The sequence below is a fragment of the Chiloscyllium plagiosum genome, chromosome 7 (assembly GCF_004010195.1).
Source record: "Chiloscyllium plagiosum isolate BGI_BamShark_2017 chromosome 7, ASM401019v2, whole genome shotgun sequence".
NCBI lineage: Eukaryota > Metazoa > Chordata > Chondrichthyes > Orectolobiformes > Hemiscylliidae > Chiloscyllium > Chiloscyllium plagiosum.
The window spans coordinates 54,042,258-54,068,920 of NC_057716.1; the positions used below are offsets into that span (position 1 = coordinate 54,042,258).

Consider the following 26,663-nt stretch of genomic DNA (forward strand, 5'->3'; position numbering starts at 1 on the left):
TCTTTGTTGATGGGTTCAACGTCCTGTTGTCTGTTATGTCTGTTCAGCAGGTTGGCTATTGTTTCTCTGGCTAGGGCTTTGTCAATAGACGTAGGTTATTCAGAGAGTTATGGGCCAAATGCTGGCAAATGGCACTAGATTAATTTAGGATATCAAGTCAGCATGGACAAGTTGGACCAAAGGGTCTGTTTCCATGCTGCACATCTCTATGGCTCTATGACCCTATGACTCTTTCCCAACAGGGCTGTTGGAGTCAAATCCTACTAATTTTCTTCCCATCTTACTCTTCCCACTATTAATCAATCAGTCACTGTTCCACTTCCCATCTCTCTCTAAAATGTCTATTCATTTGTGAATAAGGTCCTTGCCATCCATGAATTTATTGTGAATGATGCATCAACATTATGACCTTAGCAAAACTGTGGCTGAAGGATGATCATATCTTCTCACTAAATAATGTCTACCTGTCTGGCTACATCTTCTACTTATTTTCCTCATTGGTTACAATTTGGTTCTTATCACTAAGTTGCCATTTGATCCGTCCCCTACTGCTCTTGGCTCTTATCCTTCCTTTGACAATTTTATCTTTACTCCTCTCACCTCTTATTGAAAATGTTTATTCTTCACCAGCACCAAGATATCTTCACTGATTTTCTCCCTCACCCTCTGCATTGGTGATTTATGTATCTCATGCTTGGTGATTTCAAACCCCATCTCGACTCATCATGCTCTCTCTCAACTGAGTTCATGTTTCCTCCTTAACTGTTGTGCTCCCCATGTAGTGACCCTTTCACATCATCATCTTACATGGCCTCACTACTCCAAATGTATTAATTAGCTAAAAGCTTCTCAAATCACTTAATTGTATAACTTAACTCCCTCTTTAATAGAACTAATCCTTGACAAATGAGCCTTGCAAGCTATACTACCAGCTCAATTCTCCCTTTCTGCTCCAAAAACCTTAAATATGTAGTTGCCTCACAAATTCATGTCCCACTTTCCCAGAATTCCAGTTTGAATCTTTTAATCAGATTCCTGCCTTTGCCACAATTCCCTTTATCAAAGACACAATTTTTGATTCTTTTTATTTGTTCATTGGATGTGGGCATCTCTGGCCAGGCCAGCATTTAGTGCCTATTCCTAAATTGCCCTTGAGGGCAGTTAAGAGTCAATCATATTGCTTTGGGTCTGGAGTCACATGTAGGCCAGAGCAGGTAAGGACAGCAGATTTCCTTCCCTGAGGACGTTAGTGAACCAGATAGGTTTTTTCTGACAATTGACAATGGATTCATGGTCATCACTAGACTCTTCATTCCAAACTTTTTAAAAAAAATTGCATTCAATTTCCACCATCTGCCATGGCAGGATTCGAACCTGTGTCCTCAGGACATTATGCCCTATCCGTGAAAAAACAGGATACACATAACCCACTCAATTGCATCACAATCAATCTACTTTCAATTGTGAGCAAGATGATTAGATTAGATTCCCTACAGTGTGGAAACAGGCCCTTCGGCCCAACAAGTCCACACCAACCCTCCGAAGAGTTACCCACGCAGACCCATTTCCCTCTGACTAATGCACCTAACACTATGGGCAATTTAGCATGGCCAATTCACCTGGCCTGCACATCTTTGGACTGTGGGAGGAAACCGGAGCACCTGGAGGAAACCCACACGCACACGGGGAAAATGTGCAAACTCCACACAGACAGTCGCCCAAGGTTGGAATCGAACCTGGGACCCTGGAGCTGTGAGGCAGCAGTGCTAACCACTGAGCCACCACTGTTCTTATTTCTTATGGTCTTATTAAATAATTTCTCTATCTCTTTACCACACTTTCCTCTTTTAACATATGTGTTAATATCTTGCTCTTTGATCGCATTTTGCCCATCTAACCTAGTATTTCATTATTTGGTTTGGTATTATAATTTGTTTTATAAATGCCATGTGAGGCTCCTTGGGTCCTCATCGGCTAAAGTTGCAATATAAATATTGATTGTTGCTGTCTTTGAGGGTCTAGCCATCTGTTTTAAGTCTTTTTATTGAAATTTGTATGCAAAGAGCAAATTAGGTGACAAGAATATTACACTCAAAATTCTTCAGAAGGTCCATATTTGAAACAAAAGTATTATCTAATCTAAGTCAGCCATTCAGCCCATTGAGTCTGCTCCATCACTCAGTAGCATCATGGCTGGTCTGACATGCCTCAAGTCCATTTTCCTGCCCTTTCCCCTTGATTCTACTACTGATTCCCTTGATTCTCCTACATATTCCTTGATGCCCTATTGATCAAGAATCTATCTATCTGTCTCAGCCTTAAATATACACAAGGACACTGCCCCCACACCTCTCTGTGATGAACAATTCCAAAGACTCACAACCCACTGAGAGAAAAAATTCCTCCTCATCACAGTCATAAAATGATGCTCCTTAATCCTGAGATTATGCCCTCTGGTCTTAGACTCTCCCATGAGGGGGATCATCCTCTCACGATTTACCCAATCAAGCCCCTTCAGAATCCTTTATGTTTTAGTAAAGTTAAATAATGCCTGGCTAACCAGAGGCAAACGATTCGTGAGAGCCAATGTGGCCTACACCTTCCATCTCACTTCTCACTGTTATTGAACCAACATATAATAAAAACATAGTACACAGTCGGAGTTCTAGCCGGTTGCCTAAGCTATGTTTGAGCTATTAACCATTGGTCTAAAGTTGGCAGACTAACTGGAGCCTGCTGTCGACTCAACACAGTCCAACAGTACTCTTGTGATTAGATTTATTTGCTTAACAGAAGTTGGCTTTCGCAGTTTATTTCAACTTTGGAGGAACAGTGTCTTTAGTGATTATAATCTACCTTAAAGTAAGTGTAAACACAGTTACTGATTTATAGTCAATTATCCTAACTTTGTATTTGTAAAAACCTTTTGAGTGGGGGAAAGAAATCAATATATGAAAAGTCAATGACAAACAGGTTGCACAATTAAATAAACACAATAGATAGTTCCGAGTATGACATCCACATAGTCACAACTCCTGGCTAGCAAAGTCTTCCTGTGTAGGGTTATTGTATCTATCTGAATGATAGAATTTGAATCATTTATCTATAAGTGCTTTCTAGTTGGAAGCATGTTAGGAAAAATGTCAAGGACTTGAGTTGGCGGAGAGGAGACTTATCAGAATGGTTCCAGGGTAATGAAATTTGTCTGCAAGGTTAGGTTGGAGAAACTGGACCTATAGTCCTTAGGGTTGATAAAGCGTGGTGCTGGAAAAAGCACAGCAGGTCAGGCAGCACCCAAGGAGCAAGAGAGTCAATGTTTCGGGTAGGATCATGAAGAAGGATCCTGCCTGAAACGTCAAATCTCTTGTTCCTCGGATGCTGCCTGACCTGCAGTGGTTTTTCCAGCACCACGCTTTATCAACTCTGAATTTCCAGCATCTGCAGTCCTCAATTTCTTCTAGTTATTCTGCTTGGAGCAAACAAGGTTGAGGAGGTATCTAGTAGAGTTGTACAGTTTATGACAGATTAGGACAAGTTAGACAAAAAAGGCTGTTCCCATTAACTGATGGTGCAAGGGCAATGGAAACAGATTTAAGATTTGGGGCAAGAGATCAGGGAAGGAGTGTGGGTTGTGGATATGAGGACAAATGCTTTTATTCAGATATATTGGTGATAAACTAAAATCTTAAATGTATTTATATATGCAATAAACAGGAATTGACCCTTGTTAAGAGTCAGAATTTATTTGTGCAGCCAGTACTGGAAACAACATGGTATGTAAATTAAACAAAAAATTTAGTTTGCTATATAAATTTATAGAGTTAACCCATTTTCCAACTAATGAATAAAGACTTACGGTTACACACAGGATTTCAAATTATGTGCTCCCAGAGACTTGAGTTCAGCTGAAAAACTTATAGGCTGATTTGAAATGATGAAGAATTACAATATCTTCAATAGTAATTGGCTTTTTCATTGGCTGTGGAGAGGTTCATAAGGTGGCACACATTTCAAGATAATCACAAGAATTTAAGGAAGCTTAGAAGCTTCACAAGGTAGTTAGGAAGTATAATTTTCTGTCACCAAACAGAATCCATTAATATCAAGAAAATGGATTGAACAGTTGATTGAAAATGTGGTCCATTAAAGGGTATGACTTGGACTAACTGAATCATGAAAATAAAACACTAGCACAGACTTGATGAGCCATATGGCCTGTTTCATACTTCAGCATCCTACAAATTTTTCTAACATTCCATAATGTAGATTTTGTTGTCCAGCACTGGAAGAACTCAGTGAGCAAGAAAAATCCATAATGTAAAAAGTGGATATAACTGCTCATCCAGTGTGTCCATTGCTGGTCTTCATATGGAGCTGGGATATGTTACAATGCTTTGTTGTTTGAAGTATAAAACAAATGTCAGCAAGCCAAGGTTTTCAGTAACCAGTTGTAAGTTGCATCTCAAAGGCAACTGTTGAAGCACAGGGAGCAATAAAAGTACTCAGTGAGGTCTTGGCAAACTTCAGCAATCAACATTCCTGGGTTAACTACGAACACTTTGTGATATAGCTTTGATATACGAAACAGCTGTGTAGCAATATCTTGTAATGTAAAGACAGATGTAAAATAATAAAGCAACATTCAGACTTGACTTTCATTGGCTACAATCTCCTGTCAAATATTTGTGCTGTTTTGTTCTGCGGAGGGTTCCATAGATGCTAAGTAACTATGAGATGTATTAGAGTGCATACTGTCTTATAGTTTTTTGATGTAATGTCTAAAGCATACAGCCAGAACTTTAAAAATAAATGCAGGCTGGGGGGGGGGGCACTCTCTGGGCACATTTGCAGGACTGATCTACCAGGAGCTGGATCACAACTGAAATTCATATCCTGTAATGAAAAACAGGGTGATTCAGAGGGCCCTTCTGTCATAATGTTAGTGCCCCTAACTCTGTGCCGTGGAGGTCTAGGCTCAAGCCCCATCACTTCAGAGGTGTTAAATAACATCGCTGAACAGGCTGATTTAAAAAACGGTGATTCAGATTCCTAGGACCTTACAACAGATTGTAGGCAAAGCTGTTTTTATGAAAAGGTCGTCAACCAAGTCAGATCCATAGTGATAGATTGGTACAAATGATAAATAAATTAGGGGATACCATTAAAACTAGAATGGCCTGAAAGAAGGATGAACAGATCAGACCAAACAGCAAATAAGACATAAAAGAACAACTGACACATATAAAGAGTTGGGTGCTAAATGTAAAGTTCTGAAATTCCAAGTATATGCACCAAAAGTTAAATCATAGCAAAATATAAAGACGCTGAATACCTCTCCGATATATAGGGTTTGATATTAAACCTTTGTGATCTGTAAGGGAAAGTTAAAATGAAGAATTCTAAAACACACCAATCTGTTATGTATGCACCTGCCAACATGTATGTGGCAGGATACTGCGTGACAAGACTGAGTCCTGCTCCTGAGAGGCAGGACACTTTATGATCATATTTAAATTATGTTTCTACAGTGCTGTTAGGCAGATGATTTATACTTAATTGGTGTTGTCAATTTGGCTGTTGGATGATGAGGAGTTGGAACTACAAAAGCAGTGGTTACATCCTGATGCTTATTTTGGGAGGACTTCCACATCCCCTGCAAGAGTTCTGAGTTTCCATCTTATGATAATGCTCCCTTGCTGTCGCCCTATACCTCTGATTTCCATCAGATCAGCCATTTGAATTAGCAAGGAAATTTTACACATGCTGCCAATGTCTTGTTCAGTTTTGTACACATACCAGATATTCAAAAGTGCAAATGGATGGAACACTGAAACTTAGAACTGGAAATCCTAAGCACTTGAAAATTCACTGTGTCTAACTGCGACCAGAACATGGAAATTAGAAAAGCAGGTCATATCTCAGCCCCAGTATAAATTAATCACTTGAGATATGTATACATATATAGAGTTATAGAGTCATAGAAATGTACAACACAGAAACTGACCCCTCGGTCCAACCCATCCATGCTGACCAGACATCCCAACCCAATCTAGTCCCACCTGCCAGCACCTGGCCCATATCCCTCCAAACCCTTCCTATTCATATACCCTATATATAGCTTTATGCTTTGTGACTTCTTAACTCTCTAATTTTACAAGGACTCTTCTGACTTATGAATGATAAAACTGATAAAATTCAGTTAACTTCTTAATTGTTTAAAGAAGAAAGGAAATAAAAATATTACCAGAAAAGTTGAGGATCTCCTCTCCTGTTTCTGACAGGATATAAAATTCTCCAGATAGAAGGATTGTATTTATGATCCAATACCTGACAGCTAATAATTGTCACATTTTACAGCAGCATTGGAAGTGAGCCTTCAAATTCAGAGCAATTCCAGGTACATGAGGGCCTTTTGTAGTTATCACATTTCTTTAACAAACCATTTGGATAATGGGGATTCTGTAGATGTCGCATATCAGGACTTTCAGAAGGCATTTGATAAGGTGCTGCTCAAACTTAATCTACAAAATAAGATCACATGGGGTTCAAGGTAATTTATTAGCTTGCATAGAAGATTGGCTAACTAACAAAAAAACAGTTCGGATAAATGAGTCTTTTTTTGGTTGGCAAGATGTAATTAGTGGGTTGCCACAGGGTTCAATCCTCAGGGTTCAACTATTCATGATCTATATTAATGACTTGGATATAGGGACCACTGTCAAGGAAAGGCCGCCAGTATTCTCAAAGATCCATTTCACTCTGGCAATGTTTTTCTACAGCCTGTACTATCAGGGAGAAGGCACAGAAGCCTGAACATACACACCAGCCAATTTCGAAACCGTTTCTACCCTACTGTTGTTAGAATACTGAATGGACTCACAAATTCTTAACATTTGCCTGTACCTGTGTTTTTATTTTTGCTGCTGTTTACCTATTATTTACTTATCTAATCTACTTAACTATGTGATCTGCCTGTATTGCTAACAAGACAAAGCTTTTACCTGTGCCTTGGTACAATAAATTCAATTCAATTCAATTCAATAGAGATAGAATCTACTATAGTGAAATTTGCAGATGACACTAAAATGGGTGGAAGAGTAAGTTGCAAAGCAGAAATAAGAAATTTATAAAAGATATGGATAGGTTACGTGTATGGGCCAAAATGTGGCAGATGAAGTTTAACGTGAATAAATGTGAAGTTATCCATTTCATTCAGAGGAGTAGAAAGGGCAGTCCTTGCATGGGATTTTGTGTACAAGGACTGCACAAAACACTACATAGGACAAACAGGAAGACAGCTAACGGTCCGCATCCATGAACACCAACCAGCCACGAAACGACATGACCAGATATCCTTAGTAGCCACACACTCAGATGACAAGCAACATGAGCTCGACTGGGACAACACTACTATTAGAGGACAAGCTAAATAGAGAACAGCCAGGGAATTCCTCGAGGCATGGCACTCATCTACAGATTCAATCAATAAGCACATCAACCTGGACCCAATATACCGGTCACTGCAGCGGACAGCTGGAACTGATAACCAGAAGCGGCAGATACAAATCACTATAAGTGCCGGAGGAAACACCACAGAAGCGCTTCACAGGAGGCTCCCAAGCACTGAGGATGTCACCTAGACAGGGGACGAAACGTCTGCAACACAAATTCCCAGCTCTTCTACGAACAGAACCACAACAACGAGCACCCGAGCTACAAATCTCCCAAACGTCGATCACTTTGATTTCCCTGACATATTCGACCTGGTAGATACCAATAGTTCAGCAGTGGCAGAACTACCAGGATACACAAATCTTGATATAGATATGATTCATAAGATTCAAACCACTCCTACTGTGGTGGAATAATATGACACATTTGAATCAGTCAACAATCTCAAAGGATATGACATTGAATTGAAAACTAAGGTACCAGGAAGATTACATTGAGTACATTACTCAACCTACAAAAAGACTAAGATGTTTCTCCTGACCTACGTATTGATATTCTAGACTACTAAATTGGATGTGTTATCAAGGTTAATCTGTTACACGTTAGCTGGAGACAGTGTGAATGGTGCAATTGGCTATTGTCAAGATCAGAAACTACAAGAGTTGCAAAAAGTCATTATCTAGATGATCTAATTGTACTAAAGATGTACTTTGTTATGACCAGTCCTTGTGTGAGTTCGCCAGATAGGATGCCTCAAATCACTGAACTCCTGGGTGAGGAAGAATGGGCAGGCTTGCCTTGTTTATCGCTTGGCTCCTTCATTATTTGTAACAAGGTAAATTTTTAAAAGATCATTTCCCTAGTGGAAAATGAACTTACGCTTTAAAGGAAACAATGTAATTAACAAAAAGAAACTAAATGTGAAAACAGTAAAGTAAGACACATACATAATGAGAGCTGAGTCCAAAAAGATAAATGTTTAAAAAATTGATATGCGGATCAATTTCTGAATTGTACATGAAGCATAGATAGTTGAACATTGCAGCCATTACAGTGGTGTTAGTGGATCATTTGATTTCAAGATAGTTGGCTTTTTAGGTGATTCTTTCTGGCAGTGGTTGGTCAGCAGCACTCAGAATTTTCTCTTTTCTTTGACCTGCAGTTGGAGGGGTATAAACAGCTGCCACCTCTGTGCCGTTATTCTCTCAGTAGACTAATTCACATATTAGAACATCAGCCCACTACAGACAGTGTTGCAGTCAGTTTTAGCCCCTTTTTTGTAGATCACTAGAAGATCAAAGCACAAAAATTCTGTGAAAGATCGCATTCTGCTGAGTGGGTGGAGATGGTCAGCCCTCTCACAATCCCTTCTTGCTATAGCGCTCACTCTGTTTGAGGATCTCTGACATTGTACAGATGCTGCATTTCATGAATCTGACACAGGAATTTGGCAGGCGGTAATTGAATTTATATCTGCTGTTGATCTTTTGGCTATAGTACATTCCTTTTTAAAAAATACATTTTCGAGTTAAAAGCACACCACTCTCTGGTTTGGGGTTCTGATCCTTTCTCACAGCACCTAAGATTTGTTCATTTTGACTACACAAGATAAACTTAATATGGCATGAAAAATCACTTCCAAAGGCAAAAAAAACATCCTAATCCTAAGTGTTACACCAGGATACCATGTTTGTGTGTACCCCAGGAATACATGGGTACTGAATGTTGAAGATAGCGAGCACATGAACCTGTATACTAGCATGGATGAATAAAGATGTCAATGATTCATTAATGCATTTCAAATTTATCAATTCTTGCACATGAGGAAGGGTCAACATTCACACAGTATTGCATCCACTCCTTGGACAGAAGCAGCCACAACCTATTCACAGTGCATGGAAAGAGTACATCCTTGAAATGGATTGCTTCTCTAAATTTCCTATTGTTTGACAATTTAGTGACACTGCACCCAGGCATTGTCGACATATTTAGCACTATATTCAGTGTCCTGGATCAGAATGCATCTGACAATGGACAACAGTACCAGGCAATCTATTTCAAGGTATGTGAACTAACATCGTCACCCCACTATCCAAGCTCAAGTGGTTGAGCTGAACGAATGGTAGATATTATTAAATTAATGATCAACAAGTACAAGCAACAAAACAGATTTTCACATTGTGTTGTTGCATTTTGCAACACCAATGGGGAAGAGGTTACCATCTTCAGCTTGGAAGGAAAATGTGAACAATTTTGCCCATCAACCCCCCAATTGTCTAATCATTCTAAAATGCAAATCATTCTTCATTTAAGACAAAGGAGAATAAATGAGATACATGAAAAGTGAGTAGGTAAAGAACCACCACAATGTTGTGCTTGGCAGAGTTTGACTTAGAAATCCAAATACTAAAACTTGAATGTCTTTTTTGCTTCTTAATATGCAACCAACCCAGATTATGCAAAGTTATGGTGCTACATTGCAAAGAATTCAGAATGCATTGGGAACGAACACTCCAACAGTAATGATTATGCTGTGATGTTGAGTGACAACAGTTGACAGCAAGACAACTAAATTGTCAAACAAGTGCAACAGAGAACAATGTGTCCCCCTCCAGATAGGTACACAATCACCAAATGAGGACAAGTTGTCAAATCTCCAAAGTGTTCAATTGGGCTTTGAAATATGAGACTTGTAAAATCTGTTTTACCTATTTGTCTAATTATCAAATTGATAACACATGCCTATGCGAAACCATATGTATCTGGTTGTGATAAGTTTTTATTTTTGAAAAAATGGAGATTGTTGTGTTTTGTCTCATAGTGATAGATTAGGAAAGGGGGAGGTGCAACAAGATTGGGATGTCCTTTTATACCAGTCACTGAAGGTAAGCATGCAGGTGCAGCAGGCAGTGAAGAAGGCAAATGGAATGTTGGCCTTCATTGCCAGATCATTTGAGTCAGTAACAGGGATGCCTTGCTGCAGTTGTACAGGGCCTTGGTGAGATCACACCAGTTTTGTGTGCAGTTTTGCTCTTTTTATCTGAGGAATGATGTTCTGCTACAGATGGAACTGCAACAAATGTTTATTAATTCCTGGCATGGCAGTACTGATGTCTGACAAGAGACTTGACCAGTTAGGACCATATTCACTGGATTGGAGAAGGGGGCCCTCATGGAAACATTAAAATTCCATCAGGACTAGACAGAGTAATTACAAGAATGATGTTCTCAATGATCAGGTAGTCCAGAATCAGAAGTCATAGCTAAGGATATGAGGAAGACCATTTAGAACTAATAGCCTACTATTAGCCCCAACACTGACATGCCTGAGGAACGTTAGTGAAGGATAATAGATAGTTGCAATACATGTCTGTTGGATTTGTCATTACCACTGTACCAATGCACCAGTTTCTCACATTTCAGGAGTTACATAAGCATTGCCACTTCAGGTAGAGCACCTTGTTAGAGCCAGACTTACACCTATACACATATTGTACATATTAAGATTTTTTAAAAATACAAGGAATAGTATTCCCCTCGTAAATGTGAACTACAAATCTTCTGTCAACAGATGACACACTACCTCAATGATATCTGACTGTGGAGAAAGATTGTGAATTACTGATGGTCAGGAGATATAAAATTAGGACTTGCTTATGCATAGTATTAAATTATTATCAATTATTGTTGAATTAGTAATTCATATCAGAAACTAAGTTGAAATTGCTGACAGTTAATGTCAATGGCAGAAATCCCTCACAATAGTTGGAGCAGGCAGAGACATAGCAGAATAGAACTTTCACCCAATATGTTTACTCACTGATGGACCTGCTCCAATAATTAAGTGGGTTCCTGTGTCTGTAACAGGATGTCAGTCGTGCTGAGGCAGATGAATGTTACAGTAGCCCTTTGCCATACCAACAAAGGCAGCCTCAGGCAGTTGGGCTGCTGACAAAGTGGTTTTAATGCATTTAGAATTTATGACACTGGCAGAGGGCCTCTTTGGGCATTTAAACAATCTTCCTGAGATTGATTACCACTTTCCAGCATAGATTCAGGGCCACTATGAGTAATGTCCTAAATTATGCACCCTCACTTGAACCGCATCCAATTACGAAATTCTCTCCACTGAATTTATGCAACTTTTGTCCGCTGATTTGACTTTATCACTTCGGCCTAGATTCAAAATATACTTTCTGCTTTTGTGCATCTTTGTATGTGGGCAATAAAGAGATATATGGTGCATTTCAAGTTCGGTTGTGTATGCTTACGCTACATGTGCACTGTAATATTTTGATCTCCTTTCATGCTGTTGAGATGGCTTTTTTTTTGTGTTGTTCAGCTGCTCCCAGCAGAGATGATTTTGGTTTCCATTAGACCAAAAATGACATCAATGTTTAAATCAGTTGCTCCGAAGAGGCTGCTGTTTAGTTTCTCTTTTGACCTAATTTGGTGCCACTTCTTAGTGAACTAAGTGCTAGATTAAGTTACTTGGTTCTCTGTCAGACCCACTCTGAAGATTGGAGGAGGCACAGCAAAGTTAAAGGAACTTTATTTCAACCTACAACAATAAGAACAAAAATGAATAAATAAGCCGTGCAGGAGTTACAGCAGTCAGGAAAGATGGGTAAATAAAAAGAGATAATGAAGAAAAACAAAGTTGCAACATTTTATCTTTATTTCATGTTTCTAACAATTGTTTGTTTTCAGATTACAAGATTGATATTATAGTAATGAAACCAATTTCTGATGCTTGTGTAGAAATATTATTGTGACATTATGATTTGTTACAATGCCAAAAAAGTGAGCTCGTATCATTAAAAAAAAGATCAGCATAAGATATCATGAATCTCTGACAATCTTACAATGAATGAATATTTCCTTCTCCTGTGCAAATTTATCATTAGAATAAACTGAATCTTGACCAAAGTGGTAAACATAACTAGAAACCATATTAATCACACAACTGTGGCAAAACACATTCTTTGAACATTTATGGCATATGATGAGAAACATGCTTTGGAGATCCAAAGAAAATGCAGCAAGGCAAGAAAATGTGTTGAATATTTTTTTTACTGATGAATGACAGATTTTAAACTGATGGTTCTATACAAAGAACAGCCAGCTACATTTTGTCTTCCCTCAGAACAAGCTGGAACTTTTAAGTGTAGCAACTGTAGAGTTCATATTCACTCCCTTAAGTGAATTATTCAAGAAGTATTTAAAGTACAATTTTAAACTGTTTACATTCCTTACGATTGATTTATTTTGTTCATGACAGGACAGCGCACAGGCTGCATTGTGTTACAAGTCAGCACCATACTGAACGTTCAGTTAACATTAGCCCAGACATACGTTGTGCAATTCAAATAACTCAAATTTGTGTTTTATAATGTGTAAAAACATAAGAAATAGGAGCAAGAGTCAACCATTCAGTCATAGAGTCATAGAGATGTACAGCATGGAAACAGGCCCTTCGGTCCAACCCGTCCACGCCGACCAGATATCCCAACCTAATCTAGTCCCACCTGCAACACCCGGCCCATATTCCTCCAGACCCTCCCTATTCATATACCCATCCAGATACCTTTTAAATGTTGCAATTGTACTAACCTCCACCACTTCCTCTGGCAGTTCATTCCATACACCTACCACCCTCTGAGCAAAAAAGTTGCCTTTTAGGTCTCTTTTAAACCTTTCCCCTCTCACCCTGAACCTATGCTCTCTAATTCTAGACTCCCCCACTCCAGGGCAAAGACTTTGTCTATTAATTCTATCCACGCCCCTCATGCTTTTATAAACCTCTATAAGGTCACTCCTCAGCCTCCGACGCTCCAGGGAAAACCGCCCTAGCCTATTCAACCTCTCCCTTTAGCTCAAATCCTCCAACCCTGGCAACATCCTTGTAAATCTTTTCTGAGTCATAGAGTAACTCAGCACAGAAGCAGATCCTTCGGTCCAACCAGTTCATGCCCAACATAATCCCAAACTAAACTAGTCCCACCTGCCTGCTCATGACCCCTATCACTCCAAACCTTTCCTGTTCATGTACTTACCTAAGTATTTTTTTTTAAACATTCTAACTGTGCCCACATCCACCATTTCCTCAGGAGGTTCATTTCACACGTTCACCATCCTCTGTGTAAAATATTTGCCCTTCATGTATTTTTAAATCTCTCTCCACTCACTTTAAAAATGTACCCCCAGACTTGAAATCCCTCATCTAGGAAAAGACCATTAATACTATCTATACCCCTTATAACTTTATAAACCTCTATAAAGTCACCTCTTTTAACCTCTTATGTTCCAGTGAAGAAAGTCCCAGTCTATCCAGTATGTTTTTTATAATTCAAACCTTTCTTAACCATCAACATCCTTTTTAGCTTAAACCTTCGAGTCTTTGCCATTCCACAAAATCATAGCTGATCTGCCCTAGGCCTCAAGCCTCTTTGTGCCAGCTCAGTATAACCATCAAATCCACAATATTTCAAAATATAGCTACCTCCTCTTTATATACTTTCAGTGATCTGCCTCCACAATTCTCAAGGCAGAGAATTCCAGACATTCATTACCTTTTGAGAGCAAATATTTCTTTGCATCTCAGTTTTAAATTAGTGTCCCCATATTCTGTAACTGTGTCTCCAGGTCTAAGTTCTGCCACTGGTGGAAACATCTCAACATCTATCCTGACAAGGTAAAAACAAGGACTGCAGATGCTGGAAACCAGAGTCTAGATTAGAGTGGTGCTGGAAAAGCACAGCAGGTCAGGCAGCATCCGAGGAGCAGGAAGCCTGTTCAGAATCTTTTATGTTTCAGTAAGATCACCCTTTGCTTTTCCAAACTCTAGTGTATAAAGGCCTAACCTGTTTAGTCATTCTTGATAAGTTAACTCATCTCAGGAATCAGCCCAATGATTTTTTTCTGAACTACCTCCAATGCCAGTATGTTCTTTTATTTAAAAGGGAACCAAAACTATATTCAATACTCCAGGTAGGGCCCCAGCAAAACCCTATACAGATGTAACAAGACTTCCCTATTTTTAAACTCCAGCTGTCGAGCAGTAAAGGTCAGAATTCCATTTACCATTTTAATTACTCACTGTACCTGCATGCTAGCATTTTGTGTTTTATGCACAAGAATACCCAAATCCTCTCTATTGAACTATTCTGGAGTCTCTCTTCATTTAAATAATAGTCGGTCTTTTGATTATTTTTATCAACCTGCACGATCTCCCACTTCCCGACATTAAACTCTATCTGTCAAGTTTTTGCCCATTCATTATGTCTTTTTTACATTGAATAGCTTTTCTCTTCTGGAACCTAATGGAAATTGTCTTCCATCATTAAATATATGGTTGGACTATGAGATGAGTCACTGTGATGCATCAGGGGAGGAGGTATTTACTGGATACTTTGTTCCAGGAGGCAGTCATACTCCTTGAGATGGCTAATTTGAATTTGGTCTGCTATCAGGAACAGGGTTGTATGACTTACTGGATGGGTCACTGTCCTGGTGATCATTCAATAGAATTGAGGTTATAACTTGGTGGTAATGAGAGCAGGGACTGCAGATAGGATGAGCAAACTGACATGGTACCATAGTGCAGAGAGTTATTTATGTGAAGGGAATTGGGAGGAATGCAGTTATAGCAGAGTACAATATAATTAAGGGAAAAATATGGTTACCTGCAGACAAGAGTGTCAGTCTGAAGGCTGTGTTCCCTCTCCATTGGGAAGGTTAAATACATCTTCTCAGTGTTGGAGAGGAACTTGTACAGGGAAGTCAAAGATCCACTGTCTTGGTTCACATGAATATCAGTTATGTAGGACTAAGAAAGAGGTTCTGCTAATGGAGTGTAAAATACAAAGCAAGGTCACAAACATAATAGCTACTCGAGGTTTAAGCAAGTTGGCATAGAGAAAAAATAGTTGGAAAATTGAAAGAATGACTCAAAGATTGGTGTGGGAGAAGTGGGTTTAAATTCACAGGGTACTTCCACCAGAACTGGGAAAAGAGGGAGCTGTACCATTGGGATGGCCTTTAGCTGAACTGTGCTGCAAGCAGGGTAACAACAATGAATCATTGACATATAACTCTACCGGTTAAAATTGCGAACTCCTTATAATGCTTGTACTATGCAAATATTCAGGCAGACATAAAACAAAGGAGGGAAATAATTGAGAAAGCAATTTATGGTCTCAGTCCACAGAGTTTGCTGAGATGACTCTTGTAGCTTGCCAAGACTTTACCCCAAACACTTTCACGTACAAACTTTCTGAGTTACAGCAGCTGGTGCGGGAAAATAAATTGACTTTCTTCAAGCTTTGGGTTTTTGTTAAGTGCAGAGGCAAAGACATCCAAAGTCTTATGGCTGTCTTGATCTCTTTGGGGACATCCAAATGCTTATGGTTATCTTGTTCACAGCCAACTTCAAAGCCAATCACATAGTTGTTGGCAGGCAGAAAGCCTTTGGTATTGACAACTGATCATCACTTCATAGGTCAATACTACTTGTAGGCAGCCAAGTTTCTTTTTTGTGCATACTCCCTTGTGCCAGTTTATCTGCAACTAAACTATCCTCACTGGTTGAGCAAACAACGGTGTAAAGACCACTGCAATAAGGACTGGTAGTCTGCTTTTTAAAGTATATCAATCCATTCCACATCCTTGGTATTAAAACAGTCTTCTTCATATTTCACTCCACAGTAAAAAGAAAGATATGGTTTTTACATGCCTCCATTTCCATAATTAGAAAACCATTTCAAAACTGAATTTTAACATAAAATTGTGACACATGATCAACAACACACGAGATTTATATCATGCATCATTCGTATCCATGCCCTTATCCAAACTCTCAAACTCTTAGTATTTCTTAAACCTTCAACTTAAACCAACATTTTACATATGGGATAGTGCATCTACAATTACATTACTCTTTCTAGCAATGTGAAAAATATTTACATTAGTTGGTTGATAGAGAAGACTCCATTTGAGCAGTCTTGCATTTCATCATTTAAGCTATTCAGTGAAGGCCAATGGATTATGACCACTGTAAATTAGTGTTTCCTTGTTATCATGTCAGACATGGACTTCAAAATGTTAGAGAATCATAATAATTCAAAAGTTTCTTTTTCTACAGTAGAGTAGAAAAATATCACCTTTCTTGTTTCTTGAAAAAATTTGTTAAAGGTACAGCCTATTATGCTGACATTTGAAAAGTACCTGGAGTCATTTATTGTTTAGTTTAAGGAAAGAAAGCTCTGTAAGACTCTTCACTTCACCAGTCCCTGGCAACACTTTTTCTTATCCTCAATATGTTCTAGGTAGGTTACTCTTGCTTTTGCAGATTCATTTTACTAAGCTAGCCAACTTTAATTGCTTGAACAAGTCTCACATGCTCCTCCCGAGCGCTACTCTATAATACTTAATCTAAATAAAATATGTAGTTACAAGCCTCACTAACAATGTGATTGATAAGTCTCAGGAATGGAGCCGACTTATTCTTTAACTCAAATGGCAATGTTGGTAATAACCCAAATGGCAAAACAAAAGTGATTATTTCTTTACCTCTTGATGTTAATGGCACTTGATTGTACCTTATCAATATAGAGCGGAACAAGACACTGAAAACCTTATTAATAAAATGTTCTAACTGTGAAAATGGGTATGAATCTACCTTTGTGACTGTACTTATCCTTCCATACTGCAATGGCCTCAAACATTTTTAAACACCTGATCATATTTTGAATTTAAATATAATTCAATCTCTACCCTAAAGAAAATATGGAATAGACAGTTTATTTTTAGTGCTATATTAATCTGATTTGATTTGATTCAATTTTTGTTTATAGTACAGCACAGAACAGGCCCTTTGGCCCATGATGTTGTGCCGAGCATTAATCCTACTGTAAAATAAAATAACTTAACCTACGTACCCCTCAATTTATTGCTATCCATGTGCATGTCCAGCAGTCGCTTAAATGTCCCTAATGACTCTGCTTCCACCACCACCACGGGCAACGCATTCCATGCATTCACAACTCTCTGCGTAAAGAACATACCTCTGACATCCCCTCTGTACCTTTTTCCTAATATATTAAAATTATGACCCCTCATGCCAGTCAATCCTGCCCTGGGGAAAAAAATCTCTGGCTATCGACTCTATACATTCCTCTCATTATCTTGTATACCTCGATCAGGTCACCTCTCTTCCTCCTTCTCTCCAGAGAGAAAAGTCCGAGCTTAGTCAACCTCTCTTCATAAGGCAACCCCTCCAGTCCAGGCAGCATCCTGGTAAACCTTCCTCTACCAGGTCTCCTCTCTTCCTCCTCCTCTCCAAAAAGAAATGTCCGAGCCTATTCAACCTTTCTTCATAAGGCAAGCCCTCCAGTCCAAGCAACATCCTGGTAGACATTCTTTGCACCCTCTCCCAAGTCTCTGTATCTTTCCTATAGAAGGGCGACTAGAACTGGACACAATATTCCAAGTATTGCCTCACCAGCGACTTGTAGAGCTCCAGCAAAACCTCACGGCTCTTAAACTGTATCCCCCTGTTAATGACAGCCAAAACACCATATGCTTTCTTAACAACCTTATCCACTTGTGTGGCAGCTTTGAGGGATATATGTACTTGCATACTCAGATCCCTCTGTTCTTCCACACGGCCAAGAAACCTGTCTTTAATTCTATATTCAGCATTCGAGTTCCACCTTCCAAAATGCATCACTTCGCATTTATCCAGATTGAACTCAATCTGCCATTTCTTAGACCAGCTCTGCATCCTGTCTATGTCACGCTGCAGCCTACAGTAGCCCTCTATAATATCGACGACATCTCCAAACTTTGTTTCATTTGCAAATTTACTAACCCTCCCCTCAACCTCCTCATCCAAGTCATTTATAAAAACTACAAAGAGCAGAGGCCCAAGTACAGAGCCCTGCGAGACCCCACTCAACACTGTCGTCTAGGCAGAATACTTTCCATCTACAGCCACTCTCTGCCTTTTGTCAGCCAGCCAATTCAGTGTATATCTGTTTAATGCCTGGAAATAGAGTGTTGATGGAGGGCTGTCTGTGTATGTTTGATTAATGGTCGGTGATAGGCTGGTGGTGCATGGTTGTGAAAACTACAAAGAGCAGAGGCCAAAGAACAGAGCCCTGCAGGACCCCACTCAACACTGACCTCCGGGCAGAATACTTTCCATCTACAACCACTCTCTGCCTTCTGTCAGCCAGTTAATTCTGAATCCAGATAGCCAAATCTCCCTGTATCCCATACTTCCTGACTTTATGAATGAGCCTTATCAAATTCCTTGCTGAAGTCCACATACACCACATCCACTGCTCAACCTTCATCGACCTATCTTGTCACTTCCTCAAAGAACTCAATAAGATGTATGAGGCACGACCTGCCCCTCACAAAGCCATGCTGACTACCTTTAATCACGCTATAAATCTTATCTCTCAGAATTCTTTCCAAGACTTTGCTGACCACAGACATAATTGCCAGGGATTTCCCTATTACCCTTCTTGAAAAGAGGAACAACATTCACCTCCTTCCAACCCTCCGGTACGACTCCTATGGAGAGTGAGGAGGCAAAGATCTTCGCCAGCAGCTTAGCAACCTCTTTTCTCGCTTCTGGTCTGGCCCTGGGGACTTATCAATCGCAATGTTTGCCAAAATTTCCAGCACATCAACTTTATCAATCTTGATCTGGTCAAGCCTATTTCCCAGCTTCTCAGAGTTCTCATTCACAATAAGGTCCCTTTCCTTGGTGAAAACCAAAGCAAAACACTCATTTAGGGCTTCCCCTATCTGCTCAGACCCCACACACAAGTTCCCTACGCTCCCCCTGACCGGCTCTACCTTCTCCCTGATCATTCTCTTATTCCTCACATATGAGTAAAATGCCTTTGGGTTCTCCTTAATCCTTCTTGCCAAGCCTTTTTTGTACCTCCTCCTGGCTCTCCTCAGTTCATTTCTGAGCTCCTTTCCAGCAAGCCTGTTATCCTCTAGAGCTGTGCTAGATACTTGTTTCCTCCACCTTATGTAAGCTGCCTTCTTCCTTTTGATGAGAAGTTCCTCTGTTCTTGTTATCCAAGGTTCCTTAATCTTACCCCTTCTTACCTGTCTCAGAGGAACAAATTCATGCATCACTCAAAACAACTGCTCCTTAAACAGTCTCCACATGTCTGCTCTGCCCTTTCTGTGAAACAATTGCTCCCAGTCTGTACTTCCTAACTCCTGTCTGATAGCATCATAATTTCCTTTTCCCCAATTAAATATCTTCCCTTGGTAATTGCTCTTTTCCCTCTCCAAGGCTATGGTAAATGTGAGGCAGTTGTGGTCGCTGTCACCAAAGTGTCCTCCCACTGCGAGATCTGACACCTGTTCTGGCTCATTGCTGAACACCAAATCCTCTCCCCTCATCGGTCTGTCTACATACTGAGTAAGGAAATCCTCATGAAAATACCTGACAAAAACAGCTCCAGCCAAACCATCTGCACTAAGGAGGTTCCAATCGATATTGGGAAAGTTGAAATCACCCATAACAACATCCCTGTTACATTTGCATTTTTCCAAAATCTGCCCGCCTATGAGTTCTTCAATCTCTCTACTGCTATTAGGGGGTCGTAGAAAACCCCCAATGAGGTGGCTGTTCCCTTGCTGTTCCTAACTTCCACCCATACTGAGTCAGTAGTCAAACCTTCCTCAACAACCTTCATTTCTGTAGCTGTGATGTACTCTTGGATTAGCAATGCTACACCCCCTCCTCTTTTTCCACCCTCCCTGTTCTTTTTAAATGTTCTAGACCCTGGAACATCAAGGAGCTATTTCTGCCTCTGTGAAACTCACGTCTCCGTTATGGCCACAACATCATAGCCCCAAGTACTGATCCATGATCTAAGTTTGTCACTCTTATTTCGGACACTCGTTGTGTTAAAGCAGACACACTTTAATCGATCTCTTTGTTTCATCGCATGAGAAACCTTCCCGATAGATTCACGACATCCTGTCACTGCCCCATCTGCAACTGCCCCACCTCAGACATGTAGCTCTGATTCCCACCCCCCTGCCAAACTAGTTTAAACCCTCCTGAATCACACGTGCAAATCTCCCACCCAGGACATTTTTGCCCCTCCAGTTTAGGTGCAACCCATCCTTCATGTACAGGTCCCACCTTCCCCAGAAGGCACCCCAATGGTCTAGGTATCTGAAGCCCTCCCTCCTGCACCACCCTCACAGCCACATGTTAAACTGCACTGGCTGACTGTTCCTCACCTCACTATCTCGTGGCACCGGTAGCAACCCGAGGTCACTACTCTACTCGTCCTGCTCTTCAGCTTTCAAGTTCGCTCTCTGTAGTCATTTTTCAGATCCTCAGTCCCTTTCCTGGCTGTATCATTGGTGCCAATATGTACCACGATTTCTGGCTGCTCCCCCTCCCCCTTCAGAATCCTGCAAACCCGATCGACGACATCCCGGTCCCTGGCACCAGGGAGGCAACATACCTTCCGGGAGTCCCGTTCCTGACCACAAAATCTCCTGTCAATCCATCTAATGATTGAGACCTCTACCACCAGCGCTTTTCTATTCTCCTCCCTTCCCTTCTGAGCCACATGCCAGGCTCAGTCCCAGAGACAACTATGGCTTTCCCCTGGTAGGCTGTCCCCACCAGCAGTATCCATTGTTGAGGGGCATGGCCACAGGGGATCCCTGCTCTAACTGTCGGTTCACTTTCCTCCCCCCTGACTGTAACCCAGCTGTCCTTATTCTGTGTCTGCGGAGTGACCACCTCCCTGTACATCCTCTCAATTTCTCCCTCAGCCTTCTGGATGATTGGTAGTTCATCCAGCTCCAGCTCCAGTTCCATAACTCGGTTTTCAAGGAGCTGGAGTTGGGTGCACTTCCCACAGATGTGGTCGGCAGAGACATGTGAAGTGTCACTCACCTGCCACATTCTGCAGGAGGAACATGCAACTGCCCTAACATCCATATCCCGCTACTCTGAAAGCCCGCACAGGACTAAACAAAGGAAGAGAAGAAGAAAACAAAATGAGAAAATCTGAAAACTTACCGAGTTTACAGACCCTTAGTAAGGTTAGAAGAGATGGGTGGGAGGGAGGCCCTACCTTGTCGGGTCTCAGATTTAGATCTCACCCACATAAAAACTTCCCGGCAACCCTCGTTTCTCTCCGCCCTCTCTCCTCGCCGCTCTGTTAAAAAAAAAATGTTTTTTACTCACCTTCCCAGCAGTCCTTCACTCCTCCCTTGCACCTCACGGCAAATGAGATTTATTGCAGTCACATGTGCCTACTTACAGTGAAAATCTTTGTTTGTGAGCAGTGTAGGCAAATCAAAGTAAGCAAGGACATATATATCATAGGGTGCTTAGACAGAATGAGGCATACGGGTTACACTGCACAGGAGATGCATCATTAACAAGATCAACATTATTTGAAGTTAGAGAGTCCATTCACCTGTGGTGCATGTTCAAGCTTCTGTAGCTTCTGCCTGATAGAAGAGGTTATAGGAGAGCATTACCAGGGTAGGAGGGGTCTTTGATGATGTTGGCAGCCTTTCCGTGGCAACGAGAAGTATAAATGGAGTCCATGGATGGAAGGTTGGTTTCCGTGATGGTCTGGGCTGTGCATGCAACTTTCTTATGTTTCTTATGGTGTTGAGCAGAGCTGTTGTCATACCAGGCCAAATGCATCTGGATTGAATGCTTTCCATGATGCATCTGTAAAAGTTGGTCACAGTCGTTATGGACATGCTGAATTGCCTGAGGAAGAAGAGGCATGGTTGTGCCTTCTTGACCGTCGCATCTACTTGGGAAGTCCTGGACAAATTGTTGGTTATCATCACTCCGAGGAACTTGAAGCTCTCAACCCTCTTAATCTCTGCTCTGTTGATGTAGATGGGGATGTGATTTCCTCCTTTCTTTTTGAAGTCAATGATCAGTTCATTTGTTTTGCTGATGTTGAAAGAGAAGTTGTTATCATTGCACCATGACACCAAGCCCTCTATCTGACACTTTGTTGTTTGATATCCATCCTATCACGGTGGTGTATCAGCAAACTTGTAGATAGCATTCATTCAGAATTTGGCTACACAGTCGTGGGTGTACAGGGAATACAGTAGAGGGCTGAGAATGCATTCTTGGGGAGCTCCAGTGTTGAGTGTTATTGTGGACGAGGTGCAGTTACCTATCTTCACTGATTGTGGTCTGTGGGTCAAAAAGCTGAGGAACCAGTTGCAGAGGGCAGAGCTGAGACCTAGGTCTCTGAGTTTTGAGATCAGTCTGGAGGGATAATGGTGTTGAAGGTGGAGGTGTAGTCAAAGAGCAGGAGTCTGATGTAGATGTCTTTTTTGTCTAGATGTTCCAGTAATGAGCGCAGGCCTAGGGATATGGCATTTGCTGTGGACCTGTTACATCAATAGGCAAATTGTAGGGGATCGAGGCTAGTTGGGAAACTAGCGTTGATGTGGGCCATGACCATCCTCTCTAAGCACTTCATGATTATTGGAGGTCAAAGCCAGCTGGTCCACCCAGGATCTAAGTGCATGGCTGGGGACTCCATCTGAGGCAGTCACTTTCCCTGGGTTGACTCCTGGGAAGACCAATGTGACGTCTGCAGCCGTAACAGAGATAACAGGGATGTTAGGGTCTGTCGGGGCAGGTGGCACTGTGCTGCTGGCATTCTGTTTGAACTGAGCATAGAGAGCATTGAGTGCATCAGGGCGGGACGTGTCTTTGTCTGCTATCTTGCTGTGCTTCATTTTGTATCCTTTTATGTTGTTTAGGCCTTGCCACAGGGTGACAGCTGTCTGTACGGATGGTTTGGGCCTTGTGGCATCTCTGATGGCTTTGCGGAGGTCATATCTGGATTTTCTCTATCTAATCTAAAATCAAATATCCTTAGTTCTTCACTTTGTCTTCTTCTCACCAGTTTGTGACGGCCCATTAACTGCCAGTGCCTTGACGTCTGGGTTTTGTAGTTTTGTGTCTGCTAGGCATATTCAGTCCATCAAATGGCTATCTATGAGGCAGGTGCAATGCTTGGACTTTAGGAGACTGTTGTGTGACAGAGGATATGGAATCAAAGCTTTCACTTTAAAAGCATGGGATGATTGAAAGGGGTATTTTTCTCTTTTTAATGAGTTTCCAGAAATCCGTTCATCTGTTTGTTTGAGATAGCCATGGTCTAAGTGTGTAAAGAGTCAAAATGTATAGCGAAGGAAAAGCACAGCAAGTCAGACAGCATCCGAGGAACAGGAGAGTTGACATTTCAGGCATCAACTTGAATGTGACATATTCCTGATGAAGGGCTTATGCCCAAAACATCAATTCTCCTGCTCCTCGGATGCTGCCTGATCTGCTGTGCTTTTCCAGCGCCACACTTTTCAACCCTGACGCTCCAGATCTGCAGTCCTCACTTTCTTCTATGTGTGTAAGGTCTGGTAAGAGTGCCTTAAGCATCAACCATGATGATGATGATGTGATATAAACTCGGTGGGACAATAGCTTGGAATCTTAACCACATGATCCAGGGGTGTTGCATTTTTAGTAATTATCTTGATATCAACTCCACTGTTCTCAAATGAAACAGCTGATGGAATTGAGTAGCCTAACCCAGCAATGTCTACTTGAAGGAATGGATTTGAGACAAATGTGTCAATTTGCTCCATCACATCTAAATTTTAAATTCCTTAGGTGTGCACAGAGATTTTCTAGATGGAGCTATTTTTCTTTGTCTTTGATTTTTTGCTGCTTTATTTTTCCAGACTCCAAAACATTGCAGCATTTTATTTTTTTAATTCTGAGGACCACCGGCCAAGTTTCAATTTAAGTACATTTGCAGCACGAAGCCAATCTGCTCGGTCTCTGTCCATTCCCTGTGGTTAGCAGTTCAGCTCATTTGCAATTTTGACATTATGTCTTCCAGTTCACTGCACACTTCATCCCTTGATAAAGAAAAATTATGATTTCAGGCATCAGATTTAAAAATCATTGCATGATCTTCCCTCCGCTTAACTACTTCATAGCAGAATGCAAGATTAATTCACTGAAGGCAGCACTGGGTTTACAATCTTTACAAAACTTTCATTCCATGAGAAAAGTCCACAACTTTGCCCACTAATGCTTGTTGTTGGATTACACAGTGATAATTAACAAAAAGTGGGAAAATAAAGATCATTTCTGCCAAATGCGACAAAACCCACATTTACAGCAAGTATGACTGATGAATGATCATTTGTGATAGAAACCAGTTTCATGACTGCAACAGTTTTTCAAGGACATATGTTTTGAATTAGTTGTAGATATCCTCACCCCTTGTTCTCTCTTTAAGGGCTAAGATGCTGAGAATACTCTCTTTAGTTGTTATGTTCTTAAAAACCATACTCACAAATACAATCACACTGCAGTGTTGGTTATATTGATAGATTCACTGAAGTACCTGCTGTCCTTTATATCCTGCTATAGTTGCTGAAAGACAGCTTCAGAAAATGATTTCACTTAACTTGGTACTGTGAAAGTACCAAGTGACATGCTCTAGATTGTCATTATTATTTCTTTTTTATTCTTGAAGTCTTTGAATAAAGAGTCAATAGTCACAGAGTCATAGAGATGTACAGCATGGAAACAGACCCTTCGGTCCAACCCGTCCATGCGTGAAAAAGTTGCCCCTTAGGTCTCTTTTATATCTTTCCCCTCTCACCATAAACCTATGCCCTCTAGTTCTGGACTCCCCAACCCAAGGGATAAGACTTTGCCTATTTATCCTATCCATGCCACTCATAATTTTGTAAATCTCTATAAGATCACCCCTCAGCCTCCAACGCTCCAGGGAAAACAGCCCCAGCCTGTTCAGCCTCTCCCTGTAGCTCAGATCCTCCAACCCTGGCAACATCCTTGTAAATCTTTTCTGAACCCTTTCAAGTTTCACAACATCCTTCCGATAGCAAGGAGACCAGAATTGCATGCAATTTTCCAACAATGGCGTAACCAATGTCCTGTACAGCCGCAACATGACCTCCCAACCCCTGTACTCAATACTCTGACCAATAAAGGAAAGTATACCAAACGCCTTCTTGACTATCCTATCTACCTGCGACTCCACTTTCAAGAAGCTATGAAGCTGCACTCCAAGGTCCCTTTGTTCAGCAACACTCTCTAGGACCTTACCATTAAGTGTATAAGTCCTGCTAAGATTTGCTTTCCCAAAATGCAGCACCTCGCATTTATCTGAATTAAACTCCATCTGCCACTGCTCAGCCCATTGGCCCATCTGGTCCAGATCCTGTTGTAATCTGAGGTAACCCTCTTCGCTGTCCACTACACCTCCAATTTTGGTGTCATCTGCAAACTTACTAACTGTATCACATTCATTGTTTATCTAACTACTTTGCCATTTGAGAATGATTTCTTGTGTTTTGCCAAAAGATGGCAAATGCAAACTGATTCTTCAATGCAGACCTTACCTTTTGTTACTGGTTCAAAAAAAATTGAGTGTTGATTTTTCCTAACAGGATTCAACATGTCAGCTTTTTTTGTCCGAAACAAACTGTTCAAGGGAAAATTTTCATTGAATTTACTGAGTATTATTGTGTGGCATTTCAAATTTTCCTTTTTACTTATCAATATACTTTGATGATAAATAAGGCAAATTCTCTTCTCTTTTAGTTATTAATAGAAATTCATTTCCCATTCTGTAGAGGAGAAGCAATGGCCTAAAGATATTATCACCGGACCGTTGATCCGAAGATCAGGTAAGGTTCTGGGGACCCAGGTTTGAATCTCACCACAGCAGTCGGTGGAATTTGAATTCAACAAAGAGTCTGGAATTAAGAGTCTAATGATGACCATGAATCCATTGTCAATTGTCAGGAAAATCCCATCTGGTTTTTAATGTCCTTTAAGGGAAGAACTGCATACATGTGACTCCAAACCACAGCAATGTTGTTAACTGCTTCCTGGCAACAAGAGATGGACAATTAATGCTGGCCTAGCCAGCAATGGCCTCATCCTGTGAGTGAATAATCAAATAAAAAAGGTACAATTGAAGTTGTACAACGTTTATTTATTTTTAGATGGTCCAGGTTCATCATTCATTGTTTTTGCATTAATTTGTAGCTTATGATGTCACTCTGCCACTGATCATGCTGCAGGTTGGCTCCTAGATCCGTGCCTCTGGAACATTCAC

General features: G+C 40.7%; 1 protein-coding gene across 2 annotated transcripts in view; it reads left to right on the forward strand.

The window, feature by feature from the left end:
• The window catches only part of arl6ip6 (ADP-ribosylation factor-like 6 interacting protein 6), a 139,754-nt gene extending 113,480 nt beyond the window's left edge, over positions 1 to 26,274 (forward strand). Inside the window, exon 5 of one of the 2 annotated variants that reach the window (XM_043693771.1) lies at positions 26,176 to 26,258. In XM_043693771.1, the coding sequence (XP_043549706.1) occupies position 26,176 (1 nt within the window). In that variant the 3' untranslated portion in view covers positions 26,177 to 26,258. Of the gene's footprint in view, positions 1 to 26,175 lie in introns of both variants that reach the window. The other variant, XM_043693773.1, reaches the window with a different exon arrangement.
• The last annotated feature ends 389 nt before the right edge of the window (positions 26,275 to 26,663 follow it).